Source organism: Capsicum annuum, chromosome 7 (genome assembly GCF_002878395.1).
Source record: "Capsicum annuum cultivar UCD-10X-F1 chromosome 7, UCD10Xv1.1, whole genome shotgun sequence".
Classification (NCBI taxonomy): Eukaryota; Viridiplantae; Streptophyta; class Magnoliopsida; order Solanales; family Solanaceae; genus Capsicum; species Capsicum annuum.
Window position 1 is genome coordinate 201,625,539 of NC_061117.1, and position 21,945 is coordinate 201,647,483.

Below are 21,945 nucleotides of genomic sequence, written 5' to 3' on the forward strand. Positions count from 1 at the left end.
AGCTCCATTGCCAGTTCTATCCTCCATAGAGGAAAGGTAAAATAAACTTTGCAAAGGGTTGAATTACAAATACAACAATAACTTGAGCTCCTTGTCATAACCAAAAAAAAAAAAAAAGGAAAAGAACATTTAAATAGTATGTGCAGGAAAAATTATCTAACAATTAGAAGTGAGTTTCACAATACATAAACTAGGCACATGGTTGAAAATTAAGCATGCTACATACGTATAGACTATTTCCAGAAAGATATCCATAACCTTGACAATGTAAATTTGTCCTGTTTCTAGTAAGACTATTATCTAATTAAATAGTTTCTTTCATCCCATTTTAACTGTCGTTTTTGCTTAAAAGGACCGTCGACTTTACCAAATTATGAACACTAAAGAAGAATTGAGAAATCTGTTATGAAAGTTCCAAGCCAAACTCGGATTGAGTTATTATACCCCTAAACGATGCCAAATGATAATTAATTTATGTCCTTCGATTAAAATAATTTCTTGCTGTTTAATTTAAAGAGACACATGACCAGGGGCGGACCTACTTTGTTTTTTAGTACTCCGACACCCATTAATTAGAAGTAGAATAGATATAATTACATAAAAAATATATGAAAATAGTCATAAAAGATATAAAAGCACCTACTAAAACAAAATATTGGTTGGGTACACTGATATTTAGGTTGATCTTAAGGTTCTCCACTAGAAGGGCGCCTTGGGTTTGAACCTCGTTGAGGCAATTTTTTTTTTTTTTTAATTTTTCAATTTTTTAAGCATCCACGATTCTTAAATTCTGAATCCGCGCCACCGGACATGACAACTGTGGTGCTAAAATTTTTCTTTTAAGACACATGGAAATGATTTGTGGTGCTAAATCATTTCCTGTTTGGAATTACAGGGAAAATGTTGGCCAGTTTTGGTAACAACAGGGTAATTTTGACCTCAACGGAGAGCAATAAGTAAACTATTCTACGACAAATTTGAACATTTTCCCCATTATTAATTACAAGTTTACGCAAAAAATTATTGCATTTCCTAACCAAAAATTCCTCTCTCCGTCTTATATTAATTGACCAACTTACTATATATACATGCCTCAAATTACTTGTATACTCACTAAAACAGCACTAATAAAAAATTTCCCATTTTACCCATATAATTAATATTCTTTCGAAGCCTAAACAAATTAATTTGAGAATATTTTATCTTGATAAACATCATCAATATGAATGAAGGATAAATTAGTAGAATTAATCAATCATCTTATTATGATTTTTAAGTACCATGTAAAATGGAACCAAGGGAATAGCAAAGGGAGTCTTCAAAATGAAAGCATCATATTCGACTTGAATCTCTTCCAAAAATGTATCTTCTTGTCCAATCCCATACAACTAGGATCCTTGTACGCCAACTAACTTGCTTGCTGAAAAATTGAAATGTAATTAGTATATGATTAGAATAGATCTTCTAATAAACATACATTTTTTTGAAATCAAATAAGTAAACATACATAATTTATGTGATATTCATGAATTAAATACACATTTAATCACCTTGCATACACAGAATACCAAAGCCACTGTGTGCTACGACCCATTGATACCCAGTCTCCTGGAAGCTCTGCTGCTGCTTTGCTCCCACCTAATGGTGCAAATTGCCCTAAATGCCGATACCTGCAGTACAGCATTCGAGTAATCGAGAGGAAATCAGGCTGTTTTTTTTTTTTTTTTTCCATATAAGTTCTATGCAAGCATAATTCCTTCATTTATGTGACATAGTTTGACTCGGCATGAAGTTTAAGTAAAAAGGTACTAATATATTTTGGAAACTTGTATATGGTCTTGGACATACTACCATAATGTTTTGTGTTGCTATAAGACTTCTGAAACTTATGGTCTTAAACGTGTCATATCATTCGTGTCGCTATAAGATCAAGTGCAAAGCTAGATGTTTCTGGATATTAAAATGTGTCATCCTTATTTTGAACGAAATAATATTGAAATGGTAAAACGGAGGGAGTATCAAATACGTATTCTTTACTTTTTAGAAGAACAAGAAAGCAAACAAGTTTATATCTTAGTACAACAAAAATTGAAAAAGGATTAAGAAACTAAGGGAAGAACCAGAAGTACATGTCGAGTTGAGATGACTGTGTGACACTTAGATATGGCTTAAACCATGTTTGGCTAAGGTGAAAAAGTGATTGGCCATAATTTTCACTAAGACCATTCAAAACATAAAGAAGCAAATGCATGAAGAAGCCAAAGAATTCCAATATTTACTATATTTACATAAAGACATAATATGAACCTCGTATTTATAGTGTAATTTTTCAATAACGGGGATTCAAATGAACCCCCTTGATGAAAAACCTATTTTTCAATATTACCAGTAGAATGTAATACAAATGCCAGTGAATGAAAAGTTTGATCACACATTCATGTGTGACAGAGGAAGTGTAGAAATAAATAACAGAGTCATATCTATAATGGAAAACTAGACTAGCAGTAAGCTTTTTCAGATGCAACAGTAAAATATGAAAAAAATTCACTTTAGAAGAGGAAGCCATACGTGAAGGGTAGAAATGCATGACGCCCGGCACTTCCAAAGACGCGAGGGCCTTCAGGGTTAGTATTGCATTTTTCCCAACGGTTAAAGCAGCTAGCAAGATATGAACCTTGTTGAGCAGCAACCTACCAATGTGAAAAAGAATTTTAAAGAAAAAAATGAAACTGATATAAAAAAAAAATGAAGTAAAACAAAAGGAATAATCCCTGCACACGTTCCTTTCGACTATGGGAATACACTAGGATATCATAAATGAGCACAATCACGGGGGCATATATACCTGAGCAGTAGCAGGTAGACTCTTCATTTGCGAATCTACATGAGAAAGGGCTGACTTAAATCCTTCAATATCTACCTCCTCTCTTTCATTTCCCTCTGAATCCTTGAATAACTCCGTTACTTCAAACAAATGTTTGCTCTTCAGATACAATTCCACTTGAGGATAACGGATGATTATGTCTTCCAGAACATCTTGGAATTCTTCAATAGTTAAGGTTCCAGAATGATCCGTATCCGCAGCTTCAAAAATGGTTAAAATATCTTCCTGAACCACATTACAATGCACAAAAATGCAAATTGAAGGTGAAAAATGTATAGGCAATCTAGCAGATGTTAAATGTTGCGCTGGCAGAAGAAAGTCAAGGACACAAGTATCCACATAAACAATAGTATGTTTATCCTCTCTTTTCTTTTTCTTTATGTCCCGTCTATGTTGCTACTGTAGGTAAGCTATCAAATATTTTAACTTGAGAAGCAGCAGTACTTGCCCAGCAGACGACTTCTAATATTGCAAGATAAAATTCATTGAGTATTCAGTTTATCTGATATATAAGCATCGGTAATTGAGGAACAATTCTTTGTGATGGTGCATGATGGCGGTGCACTTTCCTAACTAAGATTTGTTGGGACTGAACTACATTGGAATTTTGGGACTTTGTTATACTTATCATGAAAGTCGAAGAAAGAAGAAAAGCAGAGTTGGGGAATACATATCCTGTAGATTAACAATTCCTGAAATACTTCTTGTATAGCTACTTGGCCAAAGGCTCGCGTACCATAATTTTACGTTGATCAACAGTGGCACAATCCCCAATAGCATACACATCAGGACAACCCTTTACTCGCAACCATTCATCAGTTGCTAGAATCCATCTCTTTCCCTGCCAAAGAAAAAATCGCATGGTCATGATAACTGAATTACTTGCACTTTTACCAATGGGAAACTTCAAATCTTAGAATACAGCAGAAAGGAATGAACTTCCAGATGAGATAGATCCAAGACTTAGACTAAGTGGATTCAGAATGAAATTTTCCTTATTATATGTTCTTAATTTTGTTGACCATTTGCATGAATAGTTCAAGTCAAAAGCAATGAGTTCAATTGAACACACATATATAACGCACTTGAGGCTCTGCCACAACTCAGAACGGCTTTATTGGTGCTTAATAACATAATAGACAAACAAGGGGGTTATACTGCAAACATACCTGGCCAATTTGTTCCATGAAATCCCTCACAAATGGGCGAGTGCCAACTCCAGTAGACCAAACGACCATACCATGGGGTACAATGACATATTCTCCCGTAGATTTTACCTTCATGTTAACTGAGTGCTCAGAAACACTAACAACACGGCAACCTGTCAAAACCTCAATTCCATCTCTTTGAAACTTGGATTCAGCAAAACAGCTGATTCTTTCATCAAACCTGAACACAGTAAACACATTATGATCTCTAATAAGTCTTCCACTATTGGAATCTCATTTTTTTTAAGGTGACACTTAAGTTCATGACTTATTACGTGTTCAGGATATGATCTCCGGACTGGATGACCGTTATCTTCACTAGATCCTTAACTGAAGGGTATAACTGTACCAAATCTTCATGAATAAAGTCATGTAGCTCAGCTGCAAATTCCACTCCGGTTGGACCCCCTCCAACTATAACAAAATGGAGATCGGTCCTTCGCTCTTCTTCACTTAAGCCCGGGAGGACAGCTTTTTCAAAACAATCAATTACAGTTCTCCGTATCTTCTGAGCATCTTCAACTTCCTGTATGATACATGATTCACTCTTTTGAGAAATTAAAATTTTAGAAAAGCTGAAGTCACTCAATAAATAGCAATTGTGCAAATAGTTACTTTTGTTTGTTTTTTAATAGAAAAAGTCATTCTGTTTTTTCATCTCACACACAAAGACACTCACTACACTCAAGTAATAATTTCCGCCACTTAGCTGACATGGCAACATTTTCCGTTACCGAACTCACCAATCGAGCTTTAATAAATTGAAAAAAGCATCCATCTGACTAATGAATCCAAAACTATCTTCTTATTGAGGTCCCAAAATACACGTAGTTCCATATTGTGTTAGAGAAAATGTGCTATCATCCGCCGTCCGAACTAATCAGGAAGGGCATAGAGACAGAGATGTCTACCTTCAGAAAGTGACAATGTTCCATGACACCTGGAGTGTCAAAAGTGTTCACTTGAGCTCCTACTGCTACAACCAGATGGTCATACTCTAGTGAAAAATCATTCTCTCCAACCAAATTTTCCACAATAGAACGGCAAATGACTTTATGGTTTTCAGGATCAATCTTGAGACACTCTGCTTCCCAAAATTGAATTTCTCCATTTCTCTGTAAGAATAAACGAGAATTGAGAAAAATACATATGTATCAATCAAGAGCAACACAATTAGAAATTGCGTGAGAAAAAAACTGGCTGGTTCAAGTATATACTCGTATTAACACCAAACTACATTGATTTACCATATTAGGTGATATATTGATTTGCAACAACAACAACATGCCCAATGTAATCACACAAATGAGGTCTAGGGAGGGTGGTTTGTACCGTGTACGCAGACCTTACCCCTACCTTGTGAAGGTAGAGATGTTGTTTCTGATATATCCTCGGCTCAAGTAAAACATATCAAAGTAGGTTTGAAAAGGAAATACAGTAATGAATGTCCCAAATAGTAGAGAAGAGAATAGTATCAGCAAGTAATACGATAACCGAAACAAAAGAGACAACAGGTAATAATAAAATCAAAAAATAAGGTACAAAGAGATTAATAATATTACTACTAATACTTATAAGGGAGCTCGACTATCCTAGACAATTATTAACCATGATTAACTGATGAAACTATATGTTAAAGATACATGTCATGTATTTATATTTTTAGAGCAAAACAATTGATGTGATCCTGCTACCTCCATGTTCTTATTATGAACACCCGAAACAAGTTGCGATGAGAACTCGTCTTACCTTCTTTATTATGTTCCTGACTGGCTCTACAACACTTCGTGCCTCAACAGTTCCACAAGTGACACTAGGTAACAACGGAGTAAATGCAAAGTAGTTACGCGGAGAAACCACTTCGACATCATAGGAAGAAATATCCATATCCTTTAGGAAGCTTGTGCCAGCCCATCCTGTTCCAAGTACCACTATTTTCTTCTTCTTTGAATGTGATTGACTCCTTTCAACAACTTTTTGGCTGTTATCTACATTTTCTGCATATACCATGAGACCCCCGCTACTATAACAACCAAGCGAAAAAAATAAGTCACAAGTCCACGGTAAAATCAAATAAGAGAAAAGCTCAGACTCTTAAGAAATATTACATGCATTCTACGCCTCACAAAGATGCAATTTTGGTGAACAGACATTTACTGATTTCATCTTTTATCGAATCGACCCTGTTTGTTTGTACAAGAACATGTGGAGCTTAGTAAGTCTGGAAGCACGGGAGAACCTCATTTGCTAATACTATTATCAGTATTCAATATTGGGTCATTCATTCATAGCATTACTATACCTTAATTACCTATTCATCGCGAGTTGGCTATTTTTCAGTGATGGTTTAGCTTGCAATGTGTTGGAAGCCCTCGTCAAACTAGTATTTTACAGAGAACTGGCAAGGGATTCTAGTTATTGACTGATCAATAGTTGGAACAAAAGAGCCCAACCATAAGCCCAAAGGTGACATGTTCAGAGCATATGAAGAAGGGGGTAAAAGAGAATTGGTAGAATTCAGGCTTGTACTTGAGGAACTTGTTGAAAATATAATTAACGAATAAAAAGAGATAATAATCAAAAATACATCTGAAGTTTCACATTTTGCGAGTTTCATAACTGAATTATTAGGTGGTTGCGCAACTATTTATCGTAACACATCTCAAAGCTGAATAACTGAATTATTAGGTGGTTGCGCAACTATTTATCGTAACACATCTCAAAGCTGACTAGACCAAGTGCTTGAACACAATTGCCAAAATGCGTGACAACTTAATTTGCCCATAAAGTTTCATCCATATGACGGCTGACTCAATAATTTCAAGGCCTTTTTTGTTAAATAATTGGTGACAGTTCAAATAAGAAACATAAACACCTGATAGTTAGCTAGAAAACTCACAAAGAAAACATCTAATATCTTATTTTAATTTTTTTAATTTTCAAATTAATTTATTTAATTATCCCCATGGTGTCATTTGGCACCATTTTTAGACCAAAAGAGAATGTACACCATGCACCATCATGGCATCATATACTAGTCGAGGTGTGTTTTGAGAAATATTTTTATGATAGTTCAGGTAAGAAAATCCAATCACCATAGTTCAAATAGATAACTCACAAAAATATGATAGTTCAGGTGTGTTCTACAAAAAATTAAGGGATCAAACATAACATAACCTTATACAAGAGACAACCAAAAGCCTGGAATAAGAAGAGCGGACATGAAGAGCTTTTTTCAAATATGAGAAACCCCTCATCTTCTTCAATTCTTCTTCTCAAATTCAAGAATTGACACTTTTTTTTTTTTTTTTTTTTGTATTTTCTGTTACATAATGTGCTTAATTATTATTGTATTACTGTTACATGATCTGCTTAATGGCTCTATGGAATTGATTGAACATTAGAGAGAGTGTGAAGTGTTGAACGTGGCAGCTTCTAATCCGAGTTTACACCGGACTAACAGATCTTAAAAGCGTTAATTATGTTTAATGACACTTGTAACTGCACTTGTCCAAACAAGAAAAAAATTGATTTTTTTTAATCAAGAAAAGAAAAAAAAAATTTAAGGAAAAAACAGGGGATAAAATTTTTCAAGACAATTGTAATTGTGATTTAATTAGACAACATATTATTCCAAGGAAGGGAAACAATGAGAACGGGCAGATGCAGTACTCAAGTACAGGTCAATCAATTTGAACCCTGGACTTTTATACGGATTATAAATTTATGTATAAAATTTTATTAAATTTATAATACCGGTTTGAACGAATAATTTAAAATTTGATAGCTTCAAAGCTAAGAAACTTAAATATTGAACCATAAGAAAATTTAAATTCCATTTTTTTTAAATCTCTATTTACAATAATTTCTGTGTTTAGTTTCTATGTATACGCTATTCGGATTTCAGATTCATCGCCTATTTAATCAAACAAGTGCTGCTTCTAAAAGTAGTTGTCAACAATGTGTTATTCTTGATCACAATATGTGTTTTTCAAGTGAGGTGTGCATTTTGGCCATTTGATCGTTAGTTAAATGACTTTTCTATGACATAATAAAAAGTAAATCTTTTACATTACAAGTCTTTGGGAAATGACCATGAATTAAATTTTTCCTAAAGCTTTATATCGAATAAAATAGCTCTCTGATATTGGATAGTAATTATCTCTAAAAAAATCATTGTTAAGACAAAACATTACACTATTGAAATATAGTGACCTGTAGTCTATGTTACATTTATTATGATTGTAAAGCTAGTGACAACGTGCATAAAACTATAGTAGAAGAAGAATTTGTACTTCGAAAAATGGATAACTAGGGTAAATAGCAAGATATACGATTGAACTTTTAATACTGACATCCATAAAATAGAGAACTAAATTATCCATGTTTATTCATAATGAGTCAATACGTATATGATATAATAATAATAATCAAAATCAATCATACAATGTGCATTGTTATTGCGTGTCATTATTCTGCTTAGCAAACTATCAAACATGTACAAGTGCTCTGATTAGGTCCAGCATCAGCACATCTGCACCTTTGAGGCATCTGACTTGCTGGCCATTTGAATAGAGCGAGATAGCCACATCGAATTTTACTACATGTTCCTTCAGCTTTGAAATTTGTTGGACAAAATTGAATATCATCACCTGCCACTAAAACATGAAAAGTATATATATATACATGTTAATTAGGACAAAAATTTATAAATAATAAAAGTAAAAGAAGGCCAATATAACTCGTATTTAGTAAAATAAATAATTGGATGTCTTTTACCTAGCGAAGGGTTGAAAAAAGTATGAAATATTGCCAAAACGAGGAAAGAAAACACAATGTAACTCTTCATCTTTTTTAACTCTTCACTTTTTTGTGAAGTTTCAAACTATCAATTATATTGTTTATGCTACACATGTAGGGCTCTTTTATAGGGCTCGAAAAGAATGTTCAAAATTATTGCTTTCGTTTAAATAAGGCAAGATATTAAATAAGATTTTTACTCCATAATTAACAGATTTTACATTACCATATTTGAAAGATTATATCGCTGTTTAAAAAATAAACTGATCCACAAATTAGGGGATTGAGTTCTCCTTTCCTCTGCACAATCTTTTCAAATTTTACGTTTCAGAATACTTTACCCCATTTACAAAAGAATTTCCTTTTCGATTTTTTTGGGTTTAACTTTTTTCGTAATCGTTTTGACATTTAGACCTGTAAGCATACTGTATGCATTTAAAAGATTTTAGGGAAAATTACGTGGTAATATGGTTTTCAAGACTTAATTATATAAATAATAATACTTTTGCAATATTACAAAAATAAAAGTTTTTTTTAAAAATTGATTATATAAATAGTATTTTTGCAATATTACAAAAATAAAAGTTTTTATCTTAAATTAAGAGATTCTTTTCCATCCTTAAATATAAATACCATAAAGAGAATACTAAATCTTTCTCTCTCTTGTTCAAAATATCTTAACCAATATTTAATGAGATTAACTAAATCTGTGGATAGATTTTTTTACACGGTCAAGGAATCTTAATGCTTTTTATGGTCTTAATTTTCAACTAATTTTATCTTTTAATATTTTAGAAAAAAAATAGTACTCCTATAAGATAACTTGTACTCTTAAGTTTATTTTATGGAGTTTATTTTCAAGTATGAGATGACTTTAATAAAATTTAAAAGGATTCCCTTTCTTGTCTTCATCATCATTAGTTGTAGGTATCGTTTGTGTCGGAAAAAATGCTACAATATTGATATGGACATGAAATTAATGATAGTAAAAGAGTTGTCACAAACATTGTGTCGTGGTAAGCCACTGCCTGAAAAGCGATTTCGGCCCGATTCCGGTGCAAATCCTTCTAACCGGTCGCTCCCCAAGGTTCCACAACTACTTCCAAACACGTACACTCGTGGCTAGAAGTTTGAAAGTTGTCCAAACCAATTGCCCAAAATTGTCAAAGAATAGGAAGCCAAGATTACGGTAGAGAATTGATGAAGGGGAAAGAATATTTTATTTCCTATGTTTTCTTCTACTTTATTTCTCAAATGATGTTCCTTAAATAGGTAATCATTTACATTTCATCCATCAAAAGAGCGAAAGAAGACACACAGAGTTAATGTACGTAATGTAACATTACTCTTGAATTAATGACAGTCATAAAGGCTATTAACTTTCAAAACTTCTAAATGTTTCTTCATTCACAAAGTTACATTTAATCGTCATTTGAATGAATGTACATTTATGAAGTAATAACTCTCACATCCTACAAACTCTTATGATTTACGGATGTTCACATAAATTTATTAGAGTTATGAGAGTTTTTAATCTTTGCATTAATTAAGAAGGAATTATCCTTCAATCCCCCACTAATGCAAAGATAGAGAATAGAATAATTTTGGGCAAAAGGAAGGAACATGTACTTAAGTGTCAATATCTTTCGATTTGAATTGACACGTAGTGATATGAGGCAACAACAAATATCCAAAAAGTGAAGTACTCTTGAACTAGATGGACATAAGTTGAGACCCCCACAACACATACCATATCCTTGATTTTAAGCAACCTCCGCGATAATTTAAAGTGCTTTTATGTTCATGCACACAAACCTTGGGTCTCATGAGTGCTTTAGAAAGACGGCCCAAGTCTTTCATAAAAAGGTGACCAATCTTTTACACCCACATAGGTGATCCATCAAGTCTATCTCATAGACCACCTTAAGGCTATGGATCATTAAGAGCAAAAATAAGCTCAATTTCATAATACACTGCCTCACGCCATAGGGATAGGATATGTAGTGTTTATTGAAGGCCTATATGGCTTTGTTTGACCTCAAATGGGTATCCACCATATTACCTCAATCTATGGGATTTAGCCCTATCCCCCTCGATGATTCAAGGATCATTTTCCTCGTCAAACCCTTGGTCCTAGAAACCGTCAATTTTTTTTTCCGGATCTTATATATTCCAAGGAAATAACACCATATTTCAATAATTGTTTTACTGCACCATGTCTGATGCGAATATGTCTCTTTTTATCATTTTATACACTATTTTTAGCAATCCCAATTGCCGCATGTGAGTCACAATGTAAAGAGACTAGTGACATTTGTCTTCCCCATAAAGGTACATCTGTCAAAAGATTTCCCAACCACTCAGCTTCTTGCCCTGCCAACTCAAGAGCAATGAATTCAGATTCCATGGTAGAACGTGCTATACAAGTTTGCTTTGAAGACTTCCACGAAATAGCACCTGCACCCAAAGTAAATACATAGCCACTGATAGAGCTAACTTTATCATTGTCAGTCACCTAGTTTGCATCACAAAAACCTTCTAAAACGGCAGGAAATTTATTAAAATGCAAACACCAATTCATAGTACCTCTCAGATACCTTAACAAGCGGTAAAAAGCATTTCAATGTTCATTATTAGAATTTTGAGTATATCTACTCAATCTACTAACAACATAAGCTATATCAGGTCGAGTATAATTCATGAGAAACATTACACTCCCAATTATTTTAGTATATTCAGTTTGAGAAACACTAAAATCTTTATTCCTTTTAAAGTGTATGCTAGGATCATAAGGAGTCCTCACTGAAACTACATCCAAACAATTAAACCTTTTCAACATTTTTTTTCAATATAATGAGACTGACTCCAAGAGAAATCATTAACCGTTCTTTTGATTTTTATCCCTAAAATCACATCAGCTTCTCCAGGGTCTTTCATTTCAAATTTAGAAAATAAAAATTTCTTAGTCTCACTTACAACATTCACATTAGGGCCAAAGATTAACATGTCATCTACATATAAACATATAATCACACAATCTGATCCTATCATTTTAGAATAAACACAGGTATCAGATGAATTAATAACAAAGTCATTATCCATTAATGTAAAATTAAATTTTTCATACCACTACTTAAGTGTTTACTTAAGTCCATAAAAGAACTTTTTTAATTTGCATACTTTATCCTCTTGTCTTGGGACCACAAAACCCTCAGGTTGAGTCATATAGATCTATTCCTCTAAATCACCATTTAAAAATGCATTTTTGACATTCATTTGGTGTATCACTAAACTATGAATAACGACTAGAGCAATAAGAGTCCTAATAGTTGCTATTTTAGCCACAGGAGAATAAGTATCAAAATAATCAACACTTTTCTTTTGGTTAAAATCCCTAATCACAAGTCTAGCCTTATATTTATCAATTTAACCATCAGGCCTCAATTTCTCCTTAAATATCCACTTGTTACTTATGAGTTTACAACCTTTAGGAAAATCATACAAGTCCCACATGTGATTAGAGACTATAGAGTCTAATTCATTTTTAATAGCCTCTTTTCAAAATATTGCATCTATTGAATTCATTGCTTCATCATAAGTTTTTGAGTCTTCTTCTATTAAGTAGATAGACACTAATTCATCATTTAAAGTATCAATATCAAATCCCTCAGTTAAGAAGGTGGTGATAAAATCAGGACCAAAATTAGTCTCAATTCTACGTCTTTTACTCCATCTAAGTTCATTTTCATGCTCATTAGCATAACATCCAAAGCAGGCATAACATGAGAGTTAACAGGCATAGATGCAGAAGTATTATTTTGCACATCACTAGGAACATCATTTTTCAAAGGAAAAACATGCTCAAAAAATTCTGCAACTCTAAATTCACAAATAGAATAATCATTTAACAACATAAATTTATATGCAGTATCATTTTGAGCATAGCCAATAAAGACAATGTCAAAAGTCTTGGAGCCTACATTTATCAGTCTAAAATCAGATAGACCATCCTTATCCAAATATCCCCACACTTTAAAAAATTTCACGTTAGGGACAAACCTTTTCCATAACTCGTATGAGGTCTTGTCTAACCTTTTATCAGAGTCTCTATTAAGAATACAACATGCAAACAAGACAACTTTCCTCCCACACATAGTCAGAAAAATTCAAGCTTAAAAGCATAAAATTCATCATTTTATTTGTCAACTTCAAAAATAAGTTTAAATCCTACTTTATTTAGAAGTGCTCCAGAAACTAAGTTTCTATGGAGAGAGAAAATATATAGAACATTGTTCAATATTAATGTTTTACCAGAAGTTAATTTAAGATAAATTTTTTCTTTACCCATAACTCCACAAATAGTGGAGTTACCCATGTAGACACACTCGTCATCAATGGACTGGACAAAGTCATGGAGCAACTCTTTATTAGCGCAGAAATGCTTTGAAGCCCACTGTGTCCAACACCCAGTTTTAGCCATCAAGTTTGTCTCGATGACTACAACAACAATCAATTTATCACCCTTAAAAAGATGAACTTGAACATCATTTTGTCCTCCCTGTTTTGAGTTTTACAAACTATCCCATATTTCTTTAGTAGATTTATAAATAGTAAATAAATCAATCAAAGTATTAATCACATGACTCAATAAATGTCCTCTGCCATTTTTGCTATCTCTTTTAACCTTTATTTTAGCAAATTCATCAACAATCATAATAGTGTTAGAATTGGTAATAATGTTTGAACCATCAATAAACAAAACATAATCAACTTCTAATTGTTCTAAGAAAATAATAAGTTTTTGTGACCAATTTTTAAATTATTTTCGTCCAATGGCTCAACTTTTGACAAATCAAAAAAAGTTTTATTCAAAGAAATAGTCATTTATCAATATTGTATGTAACAAAATTGCTTTCAAATTGTTGGAAAAAATGCTACAATATTGATATGGACATGAAATTAATGATTCACAAACACTGTGTCGTGGCAAGCCACTGCCTTGAAAGCCATTTCGGCCCGACTCCGGTGCAAATTCATCTAGCCTGTCGCTCTCCAAAGTTCCACAGCTACTTCCAAACACGTGCACTCGCGGTTGGAAGTTTGAAGGTTGCCCAAACCAGTTGCCCAAAATTGTCAAAGAATAGGAAGCCAAGATTACGGTAGAGAATTGATGAAGGGGGGAGAGTATTTTATTTTCTATGTTTTCTTCTACTTTAGTTCTCAAATGATGTTCCTTAAATATGTAATAATTTACGTTTCATCCATCAAAAGAGCGAAAGAAGACATACAGAGTTAATGTACGTAATGTAACATTACTCTTGAATTAATGAGAGTCATAAAGGCTATTAACTTTCAAGACTTCTAAATATTTCTTCATTCACAAAGTTACATTTAATCGTCATTTGAATGAATGTACATTTATGAAGTAATAACTCTCACATCCTACAAACTCTTATGACTTACGGATGTTCACATAAATTTATTAGAGAGAGTTATGAGAGTTTTTAATCCTTGCATTAATTAAGAAGGAATTATCCTTCAGTTTATAGCTAGACCATTGAGCAAAATAGAGGAATACACTTTCAAGGAACGAATAATAAACCGTAATTCTAATGGTAACTTTTCAATCATCATCTCTTTCTTTGTTTCAGATTTTAGAGATGGAACAAATATGATTTAATTTACAAAATGAATTAATCAAGAAGAGTGTTTCCTATATTTCATAAGTTTATTAATAACCTGTTTGACATTGCTTTTTTGAAAAAGAAAAGTGTTTGGTAAACTTGCAAAAGTTCTTCTAAAAAAAAGCAGAATCAAATTTTCTGCTTCTGAAAAGAAGCAGAAAATTTCTGCTTAAAAAAAAAAACCAAAAGCATAAGTAGAAAATTAATATATCTTATAAGTTTGATTTTAAAATTTTATACTTCATATTTACATCATAATTCTTTTTTAAAAAATGAAATTGAAAATATCCTTGATGATGATGGTCGAAGAATATATAACTCTTTAATTTAATTATTATGATAATAAATGTCAGACGAATCAGGTTGCAAGATCAAATGATATTTTGGCAATACTTGTAAATATTTTTTTGAATATTTAATTTTAAATAAAATCATGAAAAGTGACATATTTTTTATCATGTGATGAATTTTTCATATGTAGTGATTTAATTTAGGAAATAATTTTTAAATTCATTCTTGTTTGATCTTTTTAGATAATATTTAAATTATTTAAGTAATATATCATTATTTAATATTTTTGAATGTATCTATCTATATAAATATTGATCAAAAATTTTATAGTAAGTACTTTTAATTAAATAAAAATAAAATTTTAATTAAAAATACTATAATAGATTTAAAATAATTTTATTCTATAAAATAATTTTAGTAGTAAAAGTCTATTGATACATGTCCTTTTTGGTCCTTTGTCTCTCAAAAACAGTTCTTGAAAAAGATTATCCAAACACAATTTGTTTATCAAAAGCACTTTTTAAATAAATTTACAAATACAAATTATTTTTTTTCAAAACAACTTTTCTGAAAAGCTATTTTATAAAAATATTTCTCAAATAAGCATTTTTCTCAATCTAAATGGGCTCTAAGTAATTAGGTATTTACATGATTCAAAAGTAATTTTAGATGATAATTATTTTCATTGCAATATCACCCATAAAGATAGTTTCATCTCAACAGATTCAAAATAAATTCTCTTAAAAATCAAATGAAATAATCTTTCACTTTAAAAAAATACTCACACAGTTCTTGCAATGCAGAGTTGATGTTTTGACATTGATAGAGAAATATATGAAACCGTAGATTTTGTTTGGAGATCTGCGAAGGAAGAGAGAGTTTTTTTTTTGGGTGGGGGTGGGGGTAAGGAAAATAAATGAAGAGAAAAATAATTTGATAATATCACCCATAAAAGCATTAAGATTTCTTGATCGTGTAAAAAATCTATCCACCGATGATGTATTCTAATTAATCTCAAGGTTTAGCTTCATAACACTCACCTCCCTTATTGCTTACAATAGTACACGTACCTTTCTTATTTTGATTTGCTTGTAACAATTTTTATAAACTAATTATTATTATAAAAGATCATGTTTGGACGACTAGTTTGCCCATAGAACACTCACGCCAAATAAACCATACCCAGAACCTAAAGGACAATCATTGTGTGGCACATATATTCACCCATGATCATTGTCAAAATAAGTAAAGAATGTTACAAGTAAATACCAACAACTTTGCATATATATATATCAACTGGTATGTATCGGAACTGTACTTCAATTATGATTTGTTATTTGAAATCCATGGCTTCAAAGGATTCTCCTTTGGGAATTTTTAAATGATTGAACAGACTTGGAGAAATTTTAAATGATACTCCCTCCATTTTAAAATAATTGAATCGTTGGGTATGGCACATCCCTTAAGAAAAATCTTTTAAAATATAAATTATAGGCTACTTTTCATTATTATCCTTTTAATTGTTCTTAAATCACCGTGTGAAATACTTAAGAACCTCATTAAATGAAAGAGTGAAATTGAAATAAATTTTCAACATGTCTCTTGAAAAATGAACAATTCATTTATTTTAAACATTAAAAAATAATTCAACAATTCATTTATTTTAAAATGGAGGGAGTATTGCCAAACAATTGTTCCATGGCTTGGTCAGTCACTACGGTGTTGGACCACTTTTTTTTAAAATGCTTTTTGAGATATAATTTGAAGGAATGACTATTTTATAATATCACCTATATTAGTTGATGTTTAGCGTAATATATTTTGAAAATAAAAAATTAAGTAAATAAACTTATTAGATTGTTTATTACAAGTTATAGTAAATTTTTTTAGTTTTTAAGTTATAGCAATTTTCATTTTAAAAAAAGTAGTTGAAAATGATTTTTTCGTTTTTATAAAAATACAAAAAAGTAATTACTGAAAAGGAAAATAAAAATTTAATACAATTAATATATAATATTTCTTACTTAAATATAGTTAACATTAATTATTGATATCAATCCACCCTAAATCCCTCTAACCATTTTTCTTTTCTCCTATTTTAATACCTCCATTAAGAGTTTTCATCTTCATACACTATCTTCTTTTCCTACATGATTTAGTTGTTCCAGTAAATCAAATACTTAATTTTCATTTCTTTTCTCCTGTTCTGCTCATTTGATGGTATTGATTTTAGCTGTCAATTGATGGCATGAGTGTTTAGTTTGAGAGTATTGCTTGTGTTCTGTAGTCGAATGATATTAATATTACCACACAATCTCATCAATCACCTAGTTACATAATTCAAGTAGTGTTGAATCCCATACACAACGAAGCCAATCATACTGGTGGCTCAGCCTTCTTTTACTATTTTTGGTTGAATCATTATTGCCTTTAGATGAATTCGTCATTGTTGCTATCGTGCTAACTTCTTGTTATGGTGTTTATCAGAGGTATTGTAGGCCAACTCGAGGAACACTACACAGATTGATGCAGTAGATGGATGTGTAGCTGGATATTTTTATCAATAAAAGATGAATGTCATCGTATATGGATGTGTAGTTGGATTTTTATATCAGTAAAAGATGGATAACGTTTAAAAACATATATCTCCATTATTTATTATGCATTTGTATATAAGGTTTTGAGTGCTAAGAAAAATGATAATTATTGAAATATCTGTTGTTTTGATATTGATATCATCATACTATTCCACAGAATAACTGAAAATTGAAGGGGACCTGCAATCTCGAACACCCCTTGTTCTAAAAGCACATGAATCCGAATTTCGAATATTATATTGAATGTGCGATTTTTTGATTCATTATTCTGGAGATCTCTTCTACTATTATTTTGAGGCAAGAAGTTTTCAATAAGGCCTTTTTGTAGCAATAACATATAAATTTTTAGATTGTGGCAAGGATCTTAAAATTATGGTGTCACAAAAAGGAATTATCTATGAAAAAATTAATTTGAGCTTCAATTTTTCCTATTAAGAGTCTAAGCGCGGAGGTCGTACTTTTGTATTAAATTGATATTAAAATTGGTATTGATGAAGTTTCACATATATCACATTTGTATTGAATAAGTTTTATGAATGTGACAATCTCTAAGAAAAATTATGTTTTATGTTACATAACCATTTTAGTGTATGTAATGGTTATTGCATGAAAAACTATCACCATAAATGTTGAAAATAAATTAATTGATAATTGTTTGATGTCAAATAATTTTTCGTTGTAATAAAAAAATAATCATTATTAACCATGATTGATATTGATGTTTGCGTTCTGGCAGAAGAAGATGAAGACCATTATATAAATACTATGTTAAATACAAAACTAAACTTTGCTCATACCAACAATCTTATAAAAACAAAGAATAATGAGCACCAATAAACATCAAAATACAATATCCATGTCAAATGTTACTAATTGTAGAATCGAAAAATGTATAATTTGATGTAGTTGATATCAAATTTAATACCATCTAATGCGATTTAGTTCATATCAATTTCATTCAGCGATGTAAAATACGAAACAAATGTTAAAGTAACATTACATAAATGCTGCTTAAATACAAAAATAAACGTTGTTCAATATAGTTTTGAAGTTAGGATCTTGAGCTATTGATACTAAATAGCGTTAAGTTATATAAATTGAAAGTATAAAAATATTTAATATAGTTTAGTTTGCAATTGTTTATGAAAATGTAAAAGTGATGATCAATTTGATGGTTTCATTTTGCAGAATTTTTAAAATCCATGATGAAAATATTTTTGACATACACAGAAATAGAAACATCATCAATACAAATTTCTAATGACATGCGCAGAAACAGAAATATCATCAATACAAATTTCTAATTACATACACTAGACGATGCGTAACTTTTTGAGAAAACAATAATAGAAATCCTAGACTCTTCAATTGCTTTCTCAAGTTTGGTTCAAATGACGTCGCCTTTTCTCAATTCCTCATCATTAGAAAGTATTAACTCTAGCTTGGCACAAACGGGTATAAAGATGACCAGTAAAGTTATTGCGCGTATCTTCACCTCTAAAACTCAAAAAAATATCGTAGCTTCATTGAGTTTGAGAAGAAGTAGATGATTCTCCTTCAACAAATTGAATATTCATGGAAGAAGTAGATGATTCTTCTCGAAGAAATGGAGTATTCATGGAAGAAGTAGACGATTCTCCTTCAACCAACTGAATATTCATGGAAGAAGTAGGTGATTCTCCTCAAAGTAATGGAGTATTCAAAGATAAATAATTTTGATGAATTGAATATATGAAAGAATGAAAGGATTGTTTTAGTGAATATATAGAGGTCAGTACTGAAGCAGGTAGATAAAAAATATATTTATCATATATGACTCCTTAAATTGTGAACAAACTTTAATACTTAATTATTAAAATTAAAAAAAATCATTGATGCCAATAATATAACTTGCCATACAACAACAACAACAAACCCAGTGTAATCTAAATGGTGTCTGGGGAGGGTAAGATGTACGCAGTTCATACCACTACCTTCGAAGAAGTAGAGAGGCTGTTCCCGATAGACCCCAACTCAAGATGAAGAATAGTAAACAAAGGGATGGATGGCATAATAGAGAAATTAGGAATAAGAAATAGTAAAATAAATATCAGAGAAGTACGAACTATGAAACATACGGGCGACACGAAATAAGAAAAGTACTAAGACATAAGACAAAAAACTCCTACCTAGTAGTAAGCTACACTAACATAACACGTCACCTATGAACACAGACCTAGGTTTACTAACCCGGCTACAAGGGAACTCACCTACCTGTATGCTGCACCCCACACATACACCTTAGCCATCTACCCTTATCCGCGACCTCCACATCTTCCTATCTAGGGTCATGTCCTCATTCAGCTGGAGCTGCTCCATGTCATGTCTAATCATCTCCCTCCAGTATTTCTTAGGCCTACCTCTACTCTTTTTGAAGCCATCCAAATCCAGCCTCTCACACCTCCGAACTGGGGCATCCACGCTCTTTCTCATCACATGCCCAAACCATGTCAGTCTTCCTTCCCGCATCTTGTCATCCACTGAAGCCACTCCCACCTTTTCCTGGATAATCTCATTCCTAACCCTGTCTCCTCTAGTAAGCCCACACATCCAACGCAACATTCTCATTTCTGCCACCTTTAATTTTTGGATGTGAGGGTGTTTGACTGGCTAACACTCCACTCCATACAACATGGCTGGACGTACTGCCACTCTATAGAATTTGCCTTTAAACTTAAGAGGCACGTTCTTATCACACAATACTACCGAGGCGAGCCTCTACTTCATCCAACCTGCTCCAATACGTTTAGATACATCCTCATCAACCTCACCATTTTCCTGAATCGTAGACCCAAGATACTTAAAACTGTCCCTCTTATAGACCTCCTAGGAGTCCAACCTCACCACCCCTTCGTCCTTCTGTCTCAATTCACTAAACTTGCATTCCAAATACTCAGTTTTGGATCTACTCAACCTAAACCTCTTAGACTCAAGGGTTTGCCTCCGAACCTTCAGTTTATCATTCGCACCCCCTCGCGACTCATCAATCAACACTACATCATCCGCAAATAACATACATCAAGGAAAATCGTCTTAAATGCTCTACGTCAACACGTCCATCACCAAAGTAAACAGGAACGGACTAAGAGTCGATCCCTGATGCAGCTCGATCTCGATCAAAAAATGCTCTGAGTCTCCTCCCACCATCCTCACCCGGGTCTTTCCTTTATCGTATATGTCCTTAGTAGCTCTGATGTACGCCACCGGTACCTCTCTAACCTCCAAGCATCTCCAAAGAACCTCCCCCAGGACTTTATCATATGCCTTTTTCAGGTCGATGAACATCATGTGTAAATCCCTCTTTCTTTCTCTATACTGCTTCACTAATATCCTCACCAGATGGATTGCCTCTGTCATCGAGCGACTAGGTATAAATCCAAACTGATTCTCCGAAATGGACACGACCCTCCTCAACCTCCGCTTGACCACTCTCTCCCAAATCTTCATAGTGTAACTAAACAATTTAATACCCCTATAGTTGTTGAAACTCTGAATATCACCCCTTACTTTTATATAACGGGATCATCTTACTCCATCTCCAGGCCTCAGGCATTCTCGCAGTCTTGAAAATGTCGTTAAACAAAATAGTCAGCCACCTCAAGCCGGCCTCTCCAGCAAACTTCCAAAAATCCATTGGAATCTCGTCAGGCACCGTCGCCCTACCTCTCCGCATCCTACGAATGATATGTCTGACTTCCTCCACCGTAAAATGCCTATAGTAACTGAAATCGCGTCTCTCCTCCGAGCGCTTCAGCTTTCCTAACTTAATGCCTCTGTCTCCCTCCTCGTTCAAAAGTCTATGAAAGTACTCCTGCCATGTCTTCTTAATGTGGACCTCCTCCACCAAAACATTCCATCCTCTCCATTAATGCATTTCACCCGATCAAGGTCGCGACAACAAGCCTAAACAACCTCTTATCTCCGCCTTTCTCCTCTAGCCTCTCATACAAGCTCTCAAACGCTACTGACTTAGTATCCGTAACTGCTAACTTAGCCTTCTTCCTAACTACTTTGTAAGCCTCCCTATTCACCTCTTTCTCCTCCTCATTTTTACTCTCGATCAACTACACATACGCCTCCTTCTTAATCTCTACTTTCTTCTTCACTTCTTCATTCCACCACCAGTTCCCCTTATGACGACCTGCCCGACCCCTCGAAACACCCAACACTTCTCTAGCACTCTCGGTGATGCCAGTGGCTGCCCTATCTCACATATAACTTGCCATAGTTATCCAAAACTTTAATTAAGAGTGATAAATGTTAAATGCTAAAAATAAGGAAATAACATAAATAATAAATATTAAAAAATTAATTTTTGAATATTTAATTAAAATAATTTTTTCTAAAAAGTTGCTATAACTTGTAATTATTGCTTTAATCTAGTAATTATTGGAAAGTTTTGCTATAACATGTAATAAACAATCTAATATTATTTAAGATAA

The 21,945-nt window shown here is 32.7% G+C and overlaps 1 protein-coding gene across 1 annotated transcript; it reads right to left on the reverse strand.

Annotated features, from left to right (window-relative positions):
• Nucleotides 1-1,033: 1,033 nt before the first annotated feature.
• Nucleotides 1,034-7,539, reverse strand: LOC107877302 (external alternative NAD(P)H-ubiquinone oxidoreductase B1, mitochondrial-like). Its single transcript, XM_016723978.2, has 10 exons — nt 7,270-7,539; nt 5,842-6,115; nt 5,004-5,207; nt 4,368-4,618; nt 4,054-4,273; nt 3,621-3,725; nt 2,846-3,109; nt 2,569-2,690; nt 1,551-1,670; nt 1,034-1,420 (listed from the first exon to the last, which is right to left on the reverse strand). Exons 1-10 carry the CDS (start codon nt 7,347-7,349, stop codon nt 1,333-1,335), a joined length of 1,728 nt encoding a protein of 575 aa, XP_016579464.2. The 5' UTR covers nt 7,350-7,539; the 3' UTR covers nt 1,034-1,332.
• Between the last annotated feature and the right edge of the window lie 14,406 nt (nt 7,540-21,945).